This window comes from Chinchilla lanigera, unplaced genomic scaffold, assembly GCF_000276665.1.
Source record: "Chinchilla lanigera isolate Chin_1 unplaced genomic scaffold, ChiLan1.0 scaffold00044, whole genome shotgun sequence".
Lineage (NCBI taxonomy): Eukaryota > Metazoa > Chordata > Mammalia > Rodentia > Chinchillidae > Chinchilla > Chinchilla lanigera.
In genome coordinates, this window is record NW_004955445.1 from 11,792,412 (window position 1) to 11,812,819 (window position 20,408).

The following is a 20,408-nucleotide window of genomic DNA, read 5'->3' on the forward strand; positions in this document are numbered from 1 at the left end:
CACCAATCAAAAGAAACAGACTGGTAGAATGGATCAAGAAACAAATGTTGCATACAAGAAACACACTTAACTGAAAAACAGTTTCATAGACTGAAAGTGAAAGGATAGAAAACAATACTTTATGCCACAGGAACCCAGAAAAAAAGTAAGGGTAGCTATCCTGTTTGCAGACAATATGAACTTCAGACCAAGAATGATCAAAAGAGGTAAAGAAAGTCGTTACACAGTTGTTAGGGGAAAAACTCAAGAGGAGGAGATAACAATCATAAATATATATTCTCCAAATACAGGAGCAACCATCTACATGAGACAAATATTAATAGGAATGAAAAATCAAATAAAAAATAACAATTGTAATGGGGGAATTTAATGTGCTATTGTCACAAATAGACAAAAATCAGCAAGAAAATACCAGAACTGAACTAAACCTGAGAAAAAATGGACTTAGGTAGATGTTTACAGAGTGTTCCACCCAAAAACATCAAAATACACATTCTTCTCAGCTGTACATAGGATAGTCTCTAAAATATACCTTATACTAGCCCATAGACATGCTTAAGTAAACGCGAAAGAATTAAAATTATCCCATGCATATTATTTGACCATAATGCAATGAAATTGGAAATAAATGACAAAAGAAACTGCAAAAGCTCCATAAACACATGGAAATTAAATAACACCCTTCTAAACAACAAATGGGTCACAGAAGAAATTAAAGAAGATAGGAAACAATATCTACAATCAAACAGAAATGCAGATACAGCATACCAGAACCTGTGGAATGCTCTGAAATAAGTCCTAAGAGAGAAATTTAGAGCAGTGAATTCTAACACCACAAAAAACAGAAGGAGAACAAATAAACAACATAATGCTACACCTCAAGCTTGTAGAAAAAGAAGAGCAAATCAAGCCCAAATCCCACAGAAAGGAGGAAACTATACAGATGACAGCAGAAATTCATGCAATTGAGATTAAGACAAAAGTATAAAGAACTAATGAATTGAAAAGTTGGTTCTTTGCAAGAATTACAAAAGTGGTAAACCTCTAGCCAACCTTTTCCAAAAAGGAGAGAAAAAAAATTCAAATTCATGCAATGAGGAATGAAAAAGCTGAAATCACTACAGATCCTGTGGAAATTCAGAATATCATCAGTACCTGCTTTGAAAGCTTTAACTTACATAGGATGGAAAACACAATAGAAATGGACAGATTCCTAGATACCTATAAATTACCAAAACTGAATCAAGAAGATATAAAAGTTCAGAATAACCCAATATCAGCTAATGAGTTTGAAAATGTAATTAAAAACTTAACAAAGAAAGGCCTTGGTCCCCATGGATTCACTGCTGAATTCTACAAGAAAGTTAGAGAAGATCTAATGCCAATAGTCTTCAAACTCTTGAGTGAAATTGAAAGGGAAGGGATTCTCCCCAACTCATTCCCAGAGGCAAGTATTATCCTGATACCAAAACCAGAGAAAGACCCAACCAAAAAAGAGAACTACAGGCCAATCTCCCTAACGAATATAGATGCAAAAATTCTCAATAAAATAGTAGCAAACAGAATACAACAAATCATCAAAAGATTGTACACCACTACCAAGTGGGCTTCATCCCAAGAATGCAGGGATGGTTCAATATGCACAAATCAATTAATGTAATACACCATGTCAATAGAGTCAAAGACAAAAATCTCATGATCATCTCCAGTGATGCAGAAAAAGCCTTTGATGAAGTCCAACACTCATTCATGATGAAAACCCTACAGAAAATAGGAATAAATAGCCTTTACCTCAATCTGATCAAAGTCATCTAAGATAAACCAACATCTCACATCATACTAAATGGTCAAAAATTGAAAGCTTTCACTTTAAAATCAGGAACAAGACAAGGATGCCCACTGTCACCACTCCCTTTCAATATACTTCAGGAAATATTAGCTAGAGCAATTAGACAAGAGAGAGAAATAAAAGGAATAAGCATAAGAAAGGAAGAAGTGAAATTATCATTACTAACAGATGACATGATACTCTACATAGAAGACCCCCAAAACTTCACCAAAAAGCTTATGGATTTACTCACCAAATTCAGTAGTGTATGGGATACAAAGTTAACACTCAAAAATCAATAGCATTCCTGTACACAAGCAACAAAAAGACTGAAAGAGAAATCAGGGAAACCACACACTTCACAATAGTATCCAAAAAATGAAATACTTAGGAGTCATCTAACAAAAGAAGTAAAAGAATTATATATTGAAAATTACAGCATTCTGAAAAAGAAATTTGAAGAGAATTTCAGAAAATGGAAATATATTCCATACTCATGGATAGGAAGAACCAACATAGTGAAAATGGCCATACTTCCAAAATTGCTATACAGCTTTAATGCAATCCTGATCAAAATACCATTAGCATACCTCACAGAAGTAGAGAAAATACTCCTCAAATTCATCTGGAACCAGAAGAGACCTAGAATATGTAAAGTAATCATGGGAAACAAAGACAAATCAAGAGGCATCACAATCCCTGATGTGAAATTATACTACAAAGCAACTGTGATAAAATAGCATCATACTGGCAAAAAAACAGACCTGAGGACCAGTGGAACAGATTACAAGATGTGGACACAATGACAAACACACTCAGCCACCTTATCCTGGGCAAAGGGGCCAAACATGTTCACTGGAAGAAAGACAGCCTTTTTAATAAATGGTGCTGGAAAAACTGGCTCTCCACATGCTAAAGACTAAAACTAGACCCATATCTATCACCATGTACTAAACTAAAGTCAAAATGGATCAAAGGTTTAAATATTAAAGCACAAACACTAAATCTACTGGAAGAGAAAGCAGGTTGAAATCTTGAAGACATAGAGGTAGGCACAGCCTTCATGAACAAAACCTTCATGGGAAACACTCCAAAGAATCAACAACTGGGATCTCATCCTATTAAAAAGCTTTTGTACTTCAAAAGAAATCACTAATAGAGTGAACAGAATCCACAGAGTGACTTTTACCTAACTGTCCCTCAGACAAAAGACTTATATCTACAATATATAAAAAACTGAAAAAACTCAGACCCTGCAAATTCAAAGACCCAGTCCAAAAATGGGCATCTGAAATGAATACATACTTCTCAAATGAAGAAATAGAAATAGCAAATGAAGACATGAAAAAATGTTCAACATCATTGGTCATTCGAGAGATGCAAATTGAAACAACACTGAGATTTCATCTCACCCAAGTGAGAATGGTTATCATCAAGAAATCAACCAACAACAAATGCTGGAGGGGCTGTGGGGAAAAAAGAACTCTTCTCCACTGTTGGTGTCAATGTAGACTGGTGTAACCACTGTGAAAATCAGTCTGGAGATTCCTCAAAAAATTAGTATTAGAGGCCCCATTTAATCCAGCCATTCCCCTTCTGAGTATTTTCCCAAAAGAATTAAAAACATCATACCACAGTGATATATGTGTGCCAATGTTCATAGCAGCACAATTTGTCATAACAAATTTTGGAAACAACCCAATTGCCATCAACTGAGGAGTCGATAAGAAAAATGTGGTATTTTTATACAAAGGAGTATTACTTAGCTATCAAGAAAGATAAACTCGGGACTTTTATAGGTAAATGGATGCAACTAGAGACCATACTCACAAGAAAAATAAATCAGACCCATATGTGTAAGCACCATATTGTCTCCTTACTGTAAAAACCTGAAAGAGTAAATGAAAGTGAAAGGTAAAATAAATATTGTGAAATGGTAAGAAACTGTTTAATAGGAAAGGACAATTGGGATGAGGGAAAGAAGAAAAGAAAGAAAGAAGGAAGGGAATTATGTCTATATAATCACACACACAAGATAGTTAAAATAATTGTACTACTAATTTCTAATGGTTTATTAAAAGGAACAGTTAATGTTTAAGTGTTTGATCAATGTTGCATGGCTGTATCTGGCAATCTGAGTAACTACTTTGAAGACAACAATAAGTAATACAATAATGATTGTAGATTTCTTATCATCTTGTTTTGAAATTCTGTATCTTTTAAAGTAGTTTTGGTTGTTTTGTTTTTGTCTTTGCTTTTGATCTTTTCTCTTTAAAATCAAAAAAAAAATTCACATTTTGGTTACTATCAAAGTCCACCAGGTGACACTCTAACATTACTTGTCCCCTAGTACCACTGTCTAACACAAGACAGCACACCACAACAGTCAGAAGAAGTCAAACAGGTCAAGCAAGGAACCCAGTAAATTCAATAACTGGTAATTTCATATTCAGCATATACAAAATAGGAATACAAGATCTTGCCTGCTGTGGTGGATTAACTAGTGTTCAATTTGTAACAACCAGCTGAACTGAATCAGTGTGGTTTTGGTTGTGGAAGGTCCACCTGAAGATTGCTGCCAACAGCATAAAATGAGAACTGGATGGAAGATATGCTGTTGTTTCTCCTGGAGAAGTTTGTCATGCTGGTTTTCCTGATAGGAACTCATCTATTCTCATCATTAGGGGAGCTCAGATGCTCTGTCACTGAGGATGGTTGTGGTTCTCTTTGAGAAAGCTCTGGTCCTCACCTTGACTGTCACTTTCTGGCTCCAGTGCAGATCCCTCAGCCTGCTGGCATGGATCCTTCATCCCACTGGCACAGAATTTCTAGCTCTGCCACTGGTCTTTGGGCCTTCTTAGTGTGGATCCTTGATACAGACTTGCATGAGACATTACCATGGGCTCTAGTCCTCCAGCTGGACTCATGTGCACATTGCCATAGGCTCCAGGTCTTCAACTAGACTTGTGCAGGACTATGCCATGGGATCCAGGCCCTCAGCTGGATGCTTTGGGTCTATAGTGCATGGACAGATCTCTTGCAATCTTCTGCATTTGACCCTATGGGTGAATCTATAAAACAATCCTATCAATTATGTGTCCTCTATTAAATCTATTTCCTTGCAAAACCCTGACTACAGCACCTGCTAAAGTAAAATGTCCCATCAAAGAAAGATCATAATCTTCCCATGTTTTCAATTTAAATTTATCATCATTTAACCCCCAAAAAGTGTTAAAATGACAGGACATAAAACTTCAAGCCATAAGCAACTGACAAACCTGGATGACAATTTCTGAATACCTGAACAAGTCACAAACCAGACTCCATGAAACAAAAGCAAATTCTTACCTCTATCCAGTTATCTCAGTGGGACCTCCAAATGATAGAGGGGAAATAAATGGGTAATTCCTAATTTGCGGGAAGGTAGATACACTGAGTTTGGGTTCCCCAAAACTGAAGAATGAATTCTAAGGAACAATTGAGGTGAGGAGTTGGAAAAATTCATTGAGAAAGCTCATAAGAGACAGGAGGGAACCCAAAACTGGGTTGCCAACAAACCCACTTCTCAAAGCAATTTTATAGATCAAAATCACCAGGTAGGAACAAAAATCACAATGTGAGTACAACATGGGTCAAAACTATGATCAACCAATAAGATTACAATATAGCTGCTTAGGTAATATTGATCAATAGAATGCAGGTCATGTAGCAAGTGTACATGGAAAGAACATGGACATTTTTAGGAAAGGATGAATCAGAAGGTCCTGGTCTCCCATGTGACTGACTGACGTCTATCTGGACTTTATTGGGCCAGGTGACACCAATTATAGAATAATCATCAACTTACGGCTTATACTTTGGTGAAAAATGTAGGCCTGGTCATTCCATCTTTATTTTGAGGCCTAGCCTTTGACAGAGGCAGCTCCGGCCACAGTTGTAATGTGTTGTCATCTTCTACACTGACTCCATTGAGGACCTATCCTTGTATAACAGCCTGTATATTTCTACCTAACTTAGCTGTCTATAACAAAACAAGGGGCTACGTTTGTGCCTAAAAGAAGAATACAGCTCCTGTATCGATAGTTCTAAAATAGTAAGAGGCATGGCACAAAAACTGACTGACCATGCTTCCAAAATCCATGAAGAACAATTTGAGTCATGGGTGACCCGGCCAAATAGCTAGAACTGGAGGTCTTGATTGCTGTCCTGGACATGACCTTTATTAATGTTTCTCATAACCTTTTATTTAGCTCTTACATACTTAACCTTTTAGTCAAATTTGTTTGTTCTTGTTTGACAGCTGTCAGACTACTGGGGATGACCGTAACTCAAGATCAGAACCTGCTTCTACATACATGGTTCATAAGAAACTTTCACAGAAGACCTTAACTCCCCAGAACCCATAGATTAGTCAGGGCAGGAGTTCCTTGATCTCCATTAGGAAGCACCAATACGCCTATTCAGCCAGAAACAGCTGCAAAATACAGAACTTCCTCCTTCAACACCTGTCAGGCCACTTGGGGGCCCAAGGCACATTTTCATAGGTGAGGTCCCAAGGTTAAAGAATGAATGTGTGCAAGACATCAGAAATAACAACAGGCGGGATGGAGCAAAGCAGAGACCACAGAGCAAAAGCACAAGAGACCCACCTGCATCTTTATTGTATGATTCTTATACAGGTTGTTAAGTCATATTTACATTCTTATATAATGCTGTAACCAGCACATGCAAGTTTACCTGTGTTGTCATGGTTATGTAACTGTATCTCACTGTGTGCTTGCACTAGACAATCAGGGTCACATCCTGAGGTGTCCTTAGATGGCCCTGAGTATTGAAACAATCCAAGTGGTTCCCACAACACCCCTCAAAGTTTTTATTTTTTGTCTTTTTGAGATAGGGTCCAGCAATTCAGTTCAGCCTACCCTTGAGCTCACTCTGTAACTCAGGCTGGTCTTGAATTTGCAGTGATCCTCCTGCCTCAGCCTCACAAGTGCTGGGATTACAGGTGTGTGCCCGCTGCAGTCCGGCCTCAGCAGGTCCAGGAGACTCCTTTAGGAGGAAATGACATGGGCAAAGAGACAAACAATGCAGACACCAGAGGTCCTTCTGGTGGGACGGGGGAACAAGACTCCTCTGACACAGAAATGTTTTTTGCTTTACTATATACTTTTGCAAATACATCTGAAACTTGGCAAATTAAACAGTTTTCACTTAGATACAATGTAGTTTCAATTTAGTTATAGATTCAGACACGGTTGACCAACCATCTGGCGGCAACCCTAGCAGGAAATCAACTTCTCTAAAGCACATAAAAGGAAGCAAAAAGATCAATCACTAGGTGTTCTTGATTAGGTATAATTTTTTAAAGAATTGTTCACTTGTCTACTGGACAACAGGACACACATTTACAATATCTCCTTCCAGAGCCAGTTCAGCACACATGGCATTCACCCAATGTTTTCCCACACACTGAGGTTTGTGCAGCGCTCCCCTCCCATTCCGGTGGGTGAATATTGCCACACAGGAGGTAGGGGACTGACGCAAATCTCTGTGCTGGCTTTTACTTCCTCTTTCAGCCCTGAAAATGTGCCTTTTATCCTGGGCTCTGATTCCTTAACTACTTTCAGTTCTGATCCTTTAGGTCCCCAACCATCTTTTATCAATAGGGCAGTAAATATCTGGAAAGCTACAATTAATAGAGAGTAGAGAGGTCGCACACCCATCCTATGTGGTCCCTGCTTTGCAGATACCCACTGCCAGTCCTGACTTTGTCAAGGAACTGGCACTGGAAGGCCTCTGTCATGTGCCACCGCGCCTGGCTACCCTTCAAAGATTTTCTGGAACCAGGAATCTCAGGGAAGAATAGCACAGTTAGAAACAATGAGCTGAGAAGTAATGCCCTTCCCTCCGTTTAATATAAAACAGCACCCTAAGTTATTCCTACGTTCATTGTCTTAAGAGAGGTAGAAAATAAAATAACAGAAGCTTAGATTTCCCATGCCCTAGTCAAGGGCATATGCACATTGGATCTCCCAGCCTGACATTGCAGTCAACTTTCTCTGCTTGCATCTCATTACAGCCTCATAAATATGTACTACATTGCATAATATTATTAAGATCAGTGCACTCTGGGATGAGCATGTGTGTTAACGGTCACAAGGTGACTCAGCACACTGTTGATTGGGTCTGTCAATCACACCTAGCGATTAGGTGAGAGGCACCTGAAGTAGAGGGGTCTGGCCTTTAAATTCTAAACCCTGAGTCACTGGCCCCCTTTTTCTATTGTGTTGCTACTTTTGACTTGTGCACAGGGCTTCTTGGTCACCCCAGCACCTTGCACAATCTGTGCTAAACTTTCATTGGTATGGACTAGCCCTGAGCACAAACATACCGTCATCTTCAAGAAACAGCTGCTTACTACTTGCTACAAGGTGCACAATGGGCAATTCTTCCCTCACTGTACACAAGAACTTGAACTGTTGTTAGACCGTTCAACAGGAATAGGGTCATCCAGGTTTTGCGAATTTTGGGACAGGGATCAAGAGGTAGATGCCACAGTCATGGATTTACTTCCTGTCATTTGTATGGTTCAGACTGCAGGAAGAAAAAGGAAAGTTCACAGCCCTGCAGGACAATGGGCAATACCACCATATCTGAGGATACTGAGAAATAAAGTTTGTAGTTGCAAACAACAGACTCCAGTTTGGTTACTTTAATAACAACATGAATTTCTTGGGTGAGGAAGTAGCCCATTGGTAGAGCATTGGTTTTGTGTAAGGAATGAATCAGACCTGACTTTCCCACCCCTCAACCTGCTTGTCAGCAGAAGCACTACTCTCTGCAGGGAACTCAGCTGCTGACGGAAGTTGTCATCTGCAAGCACAGGATGTCATGGAGGAGATATGATAGGAAAAGGAATTTTGCAGGTCCTGGGGACATCTGGGGATACCCAAAAATTTACAATGGACACTTCAAGGACTTTGCCCGCTGAGGTGCAACACCGCCAGACAACTTTGACCACAGGTGTTTACTGGGATCTTCCTGCTTATTGTCCCCTGCCTTCTTTCTATCCCTATGAAAGGGACACACCTCTCTTTGTTTGGGGCAGATGGTCCTATCGTGCTCTCTGCCTTTCTGCACCCAGGTACAGTAAATTCCATGTCATGTTGACTTTACACAAACCTGGTGGTCTCTGCTGGTGCCCCCCATGTTACATATGTTATATTTAGTGTGCTCTAGCTCTATACCTGAAGTACACTCCCAACACAGAAAACACAAGGGGGTGAAGAGAGAGAGAGAGACAGACAGACAGAGAGAGAAAGCAAGAAACCAAAAAGCAAGAGAGGAAATAAATGTACCTAAACATAAAGCCAAAGAAAAAACAGGAGAGATGGACAACATCCCAGGAGCTGCAGGAGGCCTTTTGTGAAAGCATCCTTGTCACTCCCTGCTCCATATGATTGATATGGAGAACTGGATGCCAGAAACCCCACTTCTACACCCCACATGGACGGATGGGTGAAGGATGAAGGCAAGGATGAAGTGCAGGAGGTGACTAGACCTAGAGTCCTGGCTTCAGTACCCGAGCTCTGTAGTCAGTCCTGTGCAGATGAGATTCATTCATTCATTCATTTGTTTCACAGATGTGTATTGACGATCTCCTTGGTGTCAGGAACAGTGCAACATGATGGGGACAATGTGACGAAGAAACAAAGACATGTTTGTCTTGATCTTGTGGTGCTTAAGAGTGTATGTTTAAACAGTCCTGAAATAAGTAAAGCCTGGGGAGAAGGAGGCAGGGTCTGCTAGGAAAGGGATGAACTTAGCAGAATAACTACTCTACATGGAAGAATATTTATTGCCATTGGAAAAGGGTTATGTGGGTTTTTTGGGATGTGGGTCAGACTTTAGCATGTCCACGTCGCACAGGTGTCAGTATATCTGCAAAAGAAATAAACCTTGATTTTCATTGATCCTCTCCTTCACCTGGACCTTGCACATCACCAAAGATCTTACTCCCAGGGATGGAAAACCTTTTAGAGCTTTCAGTGATTCAAACCACTCACTGTGACACATATGCCATACATGTGCCAGTACTGTCCTAGACCATCCCAGAAATGAGCCACTGTGGTCCTCTCCGCAGCCAGGGGACTGACAGTAATGAAGTAGCTTCACCAAGCCTGAGTGGTGAAAGCTCAGGAGAATCTCAGGTTCACTGTGCTGAGTGGCTGCCTCTGTGTTCCCCTCTGACGTGGCTCAGATCATGTTAAGAGCACTTGTGACAGTGACTTTCTCTATCAAGCTCCAAGAAGAGCTTATGCTCAATCTGTGGGTTCACAGAACACCTACCACTTATCCCCTGGAATCCAGACAGCCTCAGCTTCTGAGTCACTGTGCTGGTGTGAAGTGTGTGGGCCCCTACACTCCACTCCTTCCCCTAGACCTTCTCTTTCAGCTTTACCTAAGGATGTGATTTTCTGCCCGCAGGTCTGGACACACTCTTCCTGGTCCCAGAAGCGGTTCTGGTTTCCTCCACAGCCACCATAGACAAAGGTCTCACAGAACCCAGAGCTGGCATTGAAGAAGTATCTGATAAACATAGCTTTGCAGGGACCTGTGTAGGGCGGCTCCAGGCAGAAAGCAGGCGGCTGGGCTGCAGAGAGGCAGAGAGTCTGCGGTCAACCAGGATGATGGTCACACAGCACAGTTACACAGAAAACAACAGAAAGAGCCATGGGTCCAGTGAATAATTGGGAGGGAGCTGGAAGTGTCAAACCTCTACCTGATAGCTTGCTTTCTGGACATTGTTGGTTTTGTTAGCTGTGCAATGATATAGTGATATTGTAAAAAAAAAGCTACATCCCCCACTGAAGTATTCATGCTTTAGTTAATTGGATGATGCCTGAGAGCTCTGACTTTCAGAACCGCAGGATAAAAGCAAATTGAAAAAAATAGATGAAAGATGCATACTTGCAGTGTTCTCCATGTCAACAGTTACAGCTGAATAAGGGGATCATGAAGATTTATCATGTCATTTTCTTTACTTTTTGCACCTTTGCAAGTTTCAATTACTTAAGAAAATTCTTTTAACTGATTATGCTGCCAATGAGGACTACGGGGAGGAAAGCATGCAGTTTGTTAATATTGGCTCCCTTGTAGCCAACAAAATCATGGAATTTTGACAGGGAATCTGAAATTTTTCTTTATATATCTTTGGTAAAGTTAGAAACAATGAAGCCGAAAAGTCACTCTGTTCCCTCTATTAATTCAAAAGTATTACTGCTTCCATCATCCTAACAGAGGTAGAAAATGAAATAGCAAAAGCTTAGGAGCTCTCCCACGCCCTAGCCAAGAGCACATGCCCACTGGATCTTCCTGCCTGACATTCTGGTCACCTTTACCCTACTTCCACCTCATTATAGGCTTATAAATATGCACTCACAAATATAATTAGTATCAGCGTGAATTCTGAGAAAGCATGCATGCTACGAGGGTCCAAGGTGACTCAGCACCCTGTCAATCACTCCTGTCAGTGGCCCCTAGGGATTCAGTGGGAGGCAGCTAAAGCAGAGGTGTCTAGACTTTAAAATCTGAAAACCTGAATTATCAGCCCCCTTTTTGTCTGTTGGCATTGCAATCTGTGAGCTGTATGAAGGGTTTTCCACTCACCCAGGAACCTTTCTTGGTCTGTGTTATACCTTAGGTAGCACAGGCTTGCCGTGAGCACAACTTCCTGTGATCTTCAGTAAATGTAGCTGCTTACTGCTGTGTGCACACTTGGCGATTCCACCCTCATAAACCACCTAGCCCTTGTTGGGTCTCTCAGAACATGGGGAGAAAGCCACCGGCATTGGAAGAGGGACTGCCCTCATTCTCAGGGAGGGATGAGTTCCTCCTTCACCATGGTGGCCAGAGAAGGCCTGGGCACCAAGTGGCGATGGTGCCTGAGGCAGCCTGCAAGGCTCCCACACAAGAATACCACAACTAAGAGGAGCCTCTGTACCTCTAGATGTAGTGGGCAGAGCAATTGTACTTCTCTGCAATGCTGGAGGGACTTATTTTATTTTAGTTTCTTATTCACATGCATTTTCAGACTATTTGAAAGCTGTTGTGGGTTTTGAGAGAGCTGACCAGACAACTTTACTCCCACTCTGAACTGCCATTTGGAAGATTTGCTTTTCAAGCTGCCTTTATGGTGATACTGGAGCACCCAATACTAAGCAATTGGAAGAGATATACTCTTCCTATTCCGGGCCACTCTGATACTCAAACTGTTGGCAACCCATGTCCTAATTGCTAGGGACCCAGCCAATCTGACTCCCTGGGGCCCAATGTCTCTGCCCGGGGATAATCCTTAAGCATGGTAGGGTGGTACCACAGAGAGTGCTGTGATAGCCACTCCAATAGTTATTCAGCTACTAGACCTTAATCTATATCCTCACAGGAAGCAGAAGAAAGAAGCTAGACTGCAGCTAAAGCATATTATTAATAAGTTTTTGATGACAGGGTTACTGATGCCATGCCAGTCTCCATGAAATACACCTATTTTACCAATAGTTAAGCCCTAAGGAGAATACTGCCTTGTACAATAATCAGTGAGGCAGTGGTACCTATTCTCTAATTAGTAGCAGACCCATATACCTTTTTAGCACAGCTCCCATGAGACACTAAGTGATTCTGTCCTTGATCTCAAAGACACAGGCACCTAAAGCAGATGTGCATGGGCTTTAAATTTGGAAAGTCTAAATTATCATCTCCATTCTTCTGTTGCTGTTGCTATTTTTGACCTACGTGTAGTGCTTTCAGTTGCTCTGGCACATTTCTTGATCTGTGTCACACATTTAGTATAAGTGTTTAGCATTTAGCTAGTCTGTGTCATACATTTGTTAGCACAGACTAGCCCTGAGCATAACATCCTGTGATCTTTATGAATACAGCTGCTTACTACTTACTATAGGGTGTAAGCTTGGTAATACTTTCTTCATTGTACACAAGGAACCTGGGCTATTATTGGCCCATTCAGTTGTAACAGGGTCTCCCAGGTTTTGTGCTACTTGGCATCAAGAGGCAGATGCCACAATCATGTTTTACTTCCTGTAACTGGTATGAGTCAGTCTGCAGGAAGGTAAAGGAAAGTTCACAGCCCTGCAGGGCAATAGAAAACACTATGATATCTGAAGATGGTGCCAAATAAAGTTGGCAGTTACAAACAACAGAATCTAGTCTAGTTAGTTTGAATGTCTTGGGTGAGGAAGCAGCTCACTGGTAGAGCACTTGCTTAGCATACTCTAGCTTTAGACCCAAAGGAAAATCCCCAAAACAGAAAAGACACACACAAAAAGAGGGAAAGCAGGAAGACAGAGGGACACACACACACACACACACACACACACACACACACACACAGAGAGAGAGAGAGAGAGAGAGAGAGAGAGAGAGAGAGAGAGAGAGAGAGAGAAAACAAGCAAGGAACCAAAAAGGGAGGAAGGAAATAAATGTACGTAAGCATGAATGCGCAGAGAAAGACAGAATAAATGTACACTGTCACAAGAGCTGCATGCTTTGTGAAAGCATCCTTCCTCCCACTGCTCCATATGACTGATACTCATAATGGGATGCCAGAAACCCCACCTCTACACCCCACGTGGAAGCATGGGTGAAGGAGCAAGGATGAAATGCTAATCACGATGAGGCCTAGAGTCCTGGCTTCAGTACCTGAGCTCTGTAGTCAGTCCTGTGCAAAGTCCTGTTTGTTCACTCCACGAATAATCATGGACTATCTCCTTTGATTCAGGAATTATAGAACATGCTGGGGACAAAGTGATGACAAAAACAAAGACATATATTTCTTGTTCTTGTGGTGCTTATGAGTGTATGGTTAAACAGCTCTTATACGAGTAAAGGCTGGGGAGAAGAAAGGGGCAGGGTCTGCTGGCATAGACAGCAAGAGAAGGAAGCAGATAAGGGGATGAATTTAACAGAATAAATACTATTCTAGAGGAATATTTATCGCCATTGGAAAATGGTTGTAGTGGGGTTTTTTTTGGAGGGGGGCTGACTTTAGCATGTGGAGGCAGCACAGGAGTTAGCATCTTTGCAAAAGAAAAAGAAGTTACTGATTGTCATTCATCCTACCCTTGACCTGGACCCTGCACATCATCATAGATCCTAGACCATCCCAGAAATGAGCCACTGTGGTCCTCTCCCCAGCCAGGGGACTGACAGTAATGACATAGCTTCACCAAGCCTGAGTGGTGAAAGCTCAGGAGAATCTCAGGTTCACTGTGCCGAGTGGCTGCCTCTGTGTCCCCTCTGACATGGCTCAGATCATGTTAAGAGCACTTGTGACAGTGACTTTCTCTATCAAGCTCCAAGAAGAGCTTATGTTCAATCTGTGGGTTCACAGGACACCTACCACTTATCCCCTGGAATCCAGACAGCCTCAGCTTCTGAGTCACTGTGCTGGCGTGAGGCGGGTGGGGACCCTACACTCCACTCCTTCCCCTTGACCTTCCCTTTCATCAGCCCCAGCTTTACCTAAGGCTGTGATTTTCTGCCCGCAGGTCTGGGCACACTCCTCCTGGTCCCAGAAGCGATTCTGGTTTCCTTCACAGCCACCATAGACAAAGCTCTCACAGTACCCAGAGCTGGCATTGAAAAAGTATCTGATAAACATAGCTTTGCAGGGACCTGTGTAGGGCGGCTCCAGGCAAAAAGCAGGCGGCTGGGCTGCAGAGACAAGAGACAGAGTCTGTGGTCAACCAGGATGATGGTCACACAGCACAATCTACACAGCAAACAATAGAAAGAACAATGGGCATTGTGAGTAGTTGGGAGGGACCTGGAAGTGTCAAACCTCTACCTGACAGCTTGCTTTCTGGACACTGTTAGTTTTGTTAGCTGTGCAATGATATAGTGATATTGTAAAAAAATGCTACATACCCCACTGAAGTATTTATGGTTTAATTAATTGGATGATACCTGAGACCTGACTTTCAGGACTGCAGGATATAAACAAATTGAAAAATAAGGGGAAGATATACATATTTAGTACTGTCCATGTCAACAACTGTTGTAGCTGAATAATGGGGACATGGAGGTTTACAATGCCATTCTGGAGAAAGTAGGTAAAAACCTTGAAGACGTAGGGGTAGGCAGAGAGTTCATGAACAAAAAACAAACTGCGGGGCTGGGGATTTAGCTCAGCAGCAAAAGCACCTGCCTGGCAAGCGCAAAGTCGTGAGTTCGGTTCCCGGTACCAGAGAAAAACCAAACCAAAACAAAACAAAACAAAACAAAACTGCATGCGAAACACTTCAAAGAATCAACAACTGGGATCTCATCCTACTGAAAAGTTTCTGCACATCTAAAGAAATCACCAGCAGAGTAAAAAGAAAACCCACAAACTTGGAAAAAATTTTAGCTGACTGTCCCTCTGACAAAGGACTTCTATCTAAAACACATAAAGAATTAAAAAATATCAGCCCCCCCAAATTCAAAGAACCAATCCAAAAGTGGGCAGCTGAGATGAATACACATTTCTCAAATAATGAAATACAAATGGCAAATAAATACATGAGAAAATGTTCAACATCATTAGTCATTTGAGAAATGCAAATTAAAACAATATTGAGATTCCACCTTACCCCAGTAAGAATGGCTAGCATTAAGAAATCAACCAATAACAAATGCTGGCGAGGCTGTGGAGAAATAGAAACCACTGGTGGGAATGCAGACTGGTGAAACCACTGTGGAAATCAGTTTGGAGATTCCTCCGAAAACTAGGTCTAGAGGTCCCATTCAATCCAGCTATTCCCCTGCTGGGTATTTTCCCAGAAGATCTAAAAACATCATATCACAGTGATGTATGTGCACCTATGTTCATGGCAGCACAATTTGTAATTGCTAAACTGTGGAAGCAACCCAAATGTCCATCCACTGAGGATTGAATAAGAAAATTGTGGTATTTTATATAATGGAATATTACTCAGCTATAAACATAGATAAACTCGAGGCTTTTATAGGTAAATGGTCACAACTAGAGACCATACTCATAGGTGAAATAAATCAGACCTGCATGTGCAAGCACCGCATTGTCTCACTAGTGTAAAACCTGAAAGAGTTAATAAAAACTTGGCGGTATGATAGACATTGTGAAATGAAAGGAAAACACTCAAGGGTAAAGGGCAACTTGGATGTGGGAAAAGAGAAGGGAAAGAAGGAGAAATTTTGTATGTATGTATATGCAGGATAGTTAACATAGTTGTTCCACTGTCTTCTATTTCTTTGCTGAAAGAAACAGTTAATGAGTCCCTGATTGATCAATATTGCATGTCTCTATTTGTTTTCATGAGAAACCACTTTGAAGATATCAATATGTAATACAACAAGCATTGTTAATTTCCTACCACTTTGTTTGTAACTCTGTGTTGTTTGTATTGTTCTTTTGCTTTTTTGTAAATGGTTGTCTGTCTGTTAATGTTTTCCTCCTTTTATTTTTAAAATAAATAAATAAATAAATAAATAAATAAACCTCACCAAACCCCTCCCCCCCCAAAAAAAAAGCCATTCTGTTTACTTTTTGTACCTTTGCCAGTTGTAATTATTTAAAGAAAATTCCTTTAACTGATCGTGCTGTCATGGAGGAAAACATGCTCTTTGTTAAAACTGGCTACCTCGTAGGCAATAGAATAATGGATTTTTTTTTCTTTTCCTTTTTCTTTTGAGACAAGATTTCACTATGTAGTTCAGATTGGCCTGGACTCACTATGTATTCTAAGCTGCCTTCAGACTCAAGGAGATTCTCCTGCCTTGGCCTCTGGATTGTTGGGACTACAGGCATGCACCACCGTGTCCAGCAAATGATGGGATTTTGACAGGGAATCTGTCAAATAAAGGTTTTAGCCTTTACTTGTTTTTGTTCTCTGATACAGGGTCTCGCTATGTAGTTCCGGTTGTTCTTAAACTCACTATGTAACAAAACTTGGCTTTAAACTCAAGGAGATCCTCCTGCCTCAGGCACCTGAGTGCTAGGATTAGACGCATGAGCCAACATGCCCACCTAAAACCTTGTTTATATATCTTCATATCTTTTTACTCCTTATAAAAAAGTCTAGGTTTCTCTTGTAATTCACGAATGAGGAAATATTTATTACTCACATCATACAATTTTGTAAGTTAATAATATTTTACAATAATATTTATGCCCACTGGAAAATATTTACAGTATATTATAAATTAATAGTAATGTGTTTGGTGACATCCCATTTTGGTAAAGAAAAATACATGCTAGGTAGGTGGCTGCCCATTTTTTGTAGCAGCAGATTTCACTTTTCAATGAAACCTGTTAGGTCTGTGAGTGTGGATCCCAGAGCCTCATCCTCAGCTATCTCACAGACCCCAATCCCTTTGCTCCCATTCCTGGCCACCCAGCTTCATGTATTGCTCTAGAGCCATTATGGAAACCTCAAGACTACATGTTCTCAGTTCTCAGGGGTGGCACTCAATGGCTATTTGACCTGAGGTAGAAAAATGAATGACTCTGAGCCAGGTGTCTCATCAGACACCAGCTGCAGTTTCCATGGGTGACTCCTAATTTTAGTATACTAGGTATATAAATGTTGGGATTCTACTACCAATTCTCTAGAACAATTCCAGAACTCAAAAAGGCACTTAGAGTCCAGTGTAGTGGACTATGCCTGTGATTCTAGCATTTTGATAGGCATGGACAGGAAGATCACAAGTTGGAGCCCAGAATAGGCAACTTGTGACATTAAGAAAAAATGTGTTTCAAGATAAAAAAATGTTTAAAAGATGTATATTAGTGCAAAACTCTGGGTTCAAGCACCAGCACTACAAAAATTAATTAATTAACAAATTAAGGCACTTAGTGTTACTATTTAGACTCAAGAATTGCATAAATAAATGTACAGGGCACAGAGAACAGGGGATGGCCCGTTTCCTGTTTGGGTTTGCTATTCGCTCTGTGTATCTGTATGCTTACCAATCTGCAAGTGCTCCAATTCACCATTAGAGGTTCCCTTGTGGTTTCATTACAAGTGCATGATTATTCAACCATTGGCCTTTGCTAATTGAACTCAGTTTCTGCTGCCCACTCCATTCTCTGGACAGCAAGAAAGTAGGAAGGAAACTTCTAGCCTTCCAGCTGTCTGAGTCATTTCTCTGACGATAGTGTGTCCCTCTGAGGCCAGTCTGCTCAGTCATCTAACTAAGCACACACAAGATAGTAAATCCCTAGAGTTTCAGAAATGTCTCTCTGGTGACAGGCAACATAGACCAAATATTTATTTTTTATATTAAATTTTGTATCAAGAATGGGAAGGTTGGATGTGTAGATGCCTTATGAGTAACTAAAAGCAAATAAAGCTTAGTAAGTCTGCCTTCATTGTTATATGTCTCCCTTATCACCTTAGACATGGGATCACGTCCATGCTCAGCTCTGCCTGAAGGCATACTAATCAGTCAAGGAGGATCTATCAAGACCAAGGACACCAAGATAAGAGTAACAAAAATAATTTTCAGAATTTTCAGGAATGTTCAACTGCTTGCTTTTACAAATCCATACTGAAATCTCCAGCAGCCATGCCTAGAAGCCTACAAATTTGTCCTCAATTTGTAATCACCTCAGGTTCCAGAAAAAGTAGACCTCTCACTCCACTTACTGTTCAGGTCACTCCTCAAGGGAAACCTGATGGAGACCACTACAGGGTGGCTCTGAGCAGGATTTACTATTAAGCAATAGGCTTTCTGTGTTCACTTGTGAGTTGTCTGAAGCTTAGGCACCTTGTCTGAAAATACGCAGTGGATTCATAGTAAGTGAACCTCTGTGAGTCAATGGTCATCCTGAGACCTGTATTGGTTTGTGAAGCTGTGATACCTCAAAGGACAAGATAAGGCCATAGCTGAGGATATTTGGCTCCAAACACAGTTAACTACAAGGAGACTGCGGGTGCAGACACCACACTCCTACAATAAGTACCACCCCAAAGATAAGGTAGTTCTCCTGTTTGACATAATTGACTACTTGGGAAAAGTCTCCCAAGGTCCTGCTAGATTCCTGCATTTTCTTGAATATCCTTCTCCTTTGTTTGAAAACCAAATAAATACAGGCTGCCCAGGGAAGTCTTTGTCTAAACCCAGAGAATACCAAAGCTGTAAGAGAGTTAAATTCTCCAGGAGCCCTAAAATCATTTCAATTATCTCATTTATTTAAGCCTTTGCTGTCCACTCACTTGGGAGATTGTGGGCCTGATCAACCCACAATATTTAAGGATTATTTAACCCGATAAAACCAATTGTGCTATGACAGGATACAATTCTGCCCCCATCATGAGCCTATATCTCACCATAATCACATTGTTCTCCAGAATAATGATAGTCTCCCAAGCCTCAGGGAACCAGTACTGAGACAGATCAATAGGACCAAATTTGACCTGGTTTACCTCCCCTGTCAGCTACACGAAACACAAACATTTACCGTTCTTCACCTTTTTCCTAAACCCCCAAAATTTGTCAGCCTCCAAAAGACAGACCTTGACGATGTCAGTGCTTCCCAGCTTGGCCATGCGGACTGACGCTCCTTTCCTGCTCTTTACCACTGTTCACCTCCTTTAGTGATGCTATGGGGCAGGTGGCCCACCCTGGTCTGTTGGGACTCCTGGAGCCCGGCCTTTGACCCAAAACTCAACACTTCACATGTTTAGGAAGCTAGCCAGGGCCCTGGATAGCTGAAGACCAAGAATAGAGAAATTTTCAAAGGTGGGGCCCAGGATCTGGCAGAACTATCTGATGAGCATTTGGTACAATAACTCTTTTACTCATGAAATGTCCTTGGAGTTAAAACTTGCTAATTTCCAATAAAAGACCCAGAGAGAGAGAGAGTGTCAGAGGGGGAAAGAGAGGGAGAGGGAGAGAGAGAAGGAGAGAGAGAGAGGCTTGCCTCCATCCAAAGTTCACCCTGCCTTCTTTAGCCTCTCCTACTGATCAGGGAGAGGGGAGTCAGGAGTTACCTTGGAAATCAGCGCTGGTCTCCTCCCCTTGGGTGCTGGCCACGCTGGTGGCCGTGAGGACAAGGAGAACTGCAAAGAGGCAGAGCTTGTGCATCTTGGTGACCAGGACTGGAGGCTTCCTGACAGCTGGGGACTGGCAGAATTTATGACATTCAAGAGGAAGGTGGGAAAGGATGGGAGGGGGAATTGAGGAAGGGGAGGAGCTGACAGCAGATTCAGGGACTGCAAACTTTCCCATCTCCCCAGGCTTTGTGATTCTGTAGCCTGGGGCCACTTGACTCAGCAATAGTTCTTCCCTAACTGTAACAGCCTGAGCTGCCTGGCATCTCCTTCAGATGCAGATTCTAACTTGGCCAGTCTGGGGTAAACTGTGGTCTTTCCAACTAGTGCCCTCACAGCTGCAGTATCTTCTCCTATAAAATCAGCCATAGAGGTGGCTGAGGAAGGAGGAGGGCATTTTGAGGCCAGCCTGGGCAACTTAGTAAGACCCTGTTTCAAAATAAGTTATACAAAGGGCTCAGCAGCATACAAAATCAACTTCAAAAAATTAA

At 41.4% G+C, this 20,408-nt stretch overlaps 1 protein-coding gene across 1 annotated transcript; it reads right to left on the reverse strand.

Moving 5' to 3' along the window:
- Positions 1-8,525: 8,525 nt before the first annotated feature.
- On the reverse strand, positions 8,526-20,097 carry LOC102004988 (boophilin-H2-like). The gene is made up of 4 exons (XM_005392424.2): positions 19,858-20,097; positions 14,366-14,557; positions 10,290-10,481; positions 8,526-9,769 (listed from the first exon to the last, which is right to left on the reverse strand). The coding sequence occupies exons 1-4, from the start codon at positions 20,093-20,095 to the stop codon at positions 9,729-9,731; spliced, it is 663 nt and encodes a 220-aa protein (XP_005392481.1). The 5' UTR covers positions 20,096-20,097; the 3' UTR covers positions 8,526-9,728.
- Between the last annotated feature and the right edge of the window lie 311 nt (positions 20,098-20,408).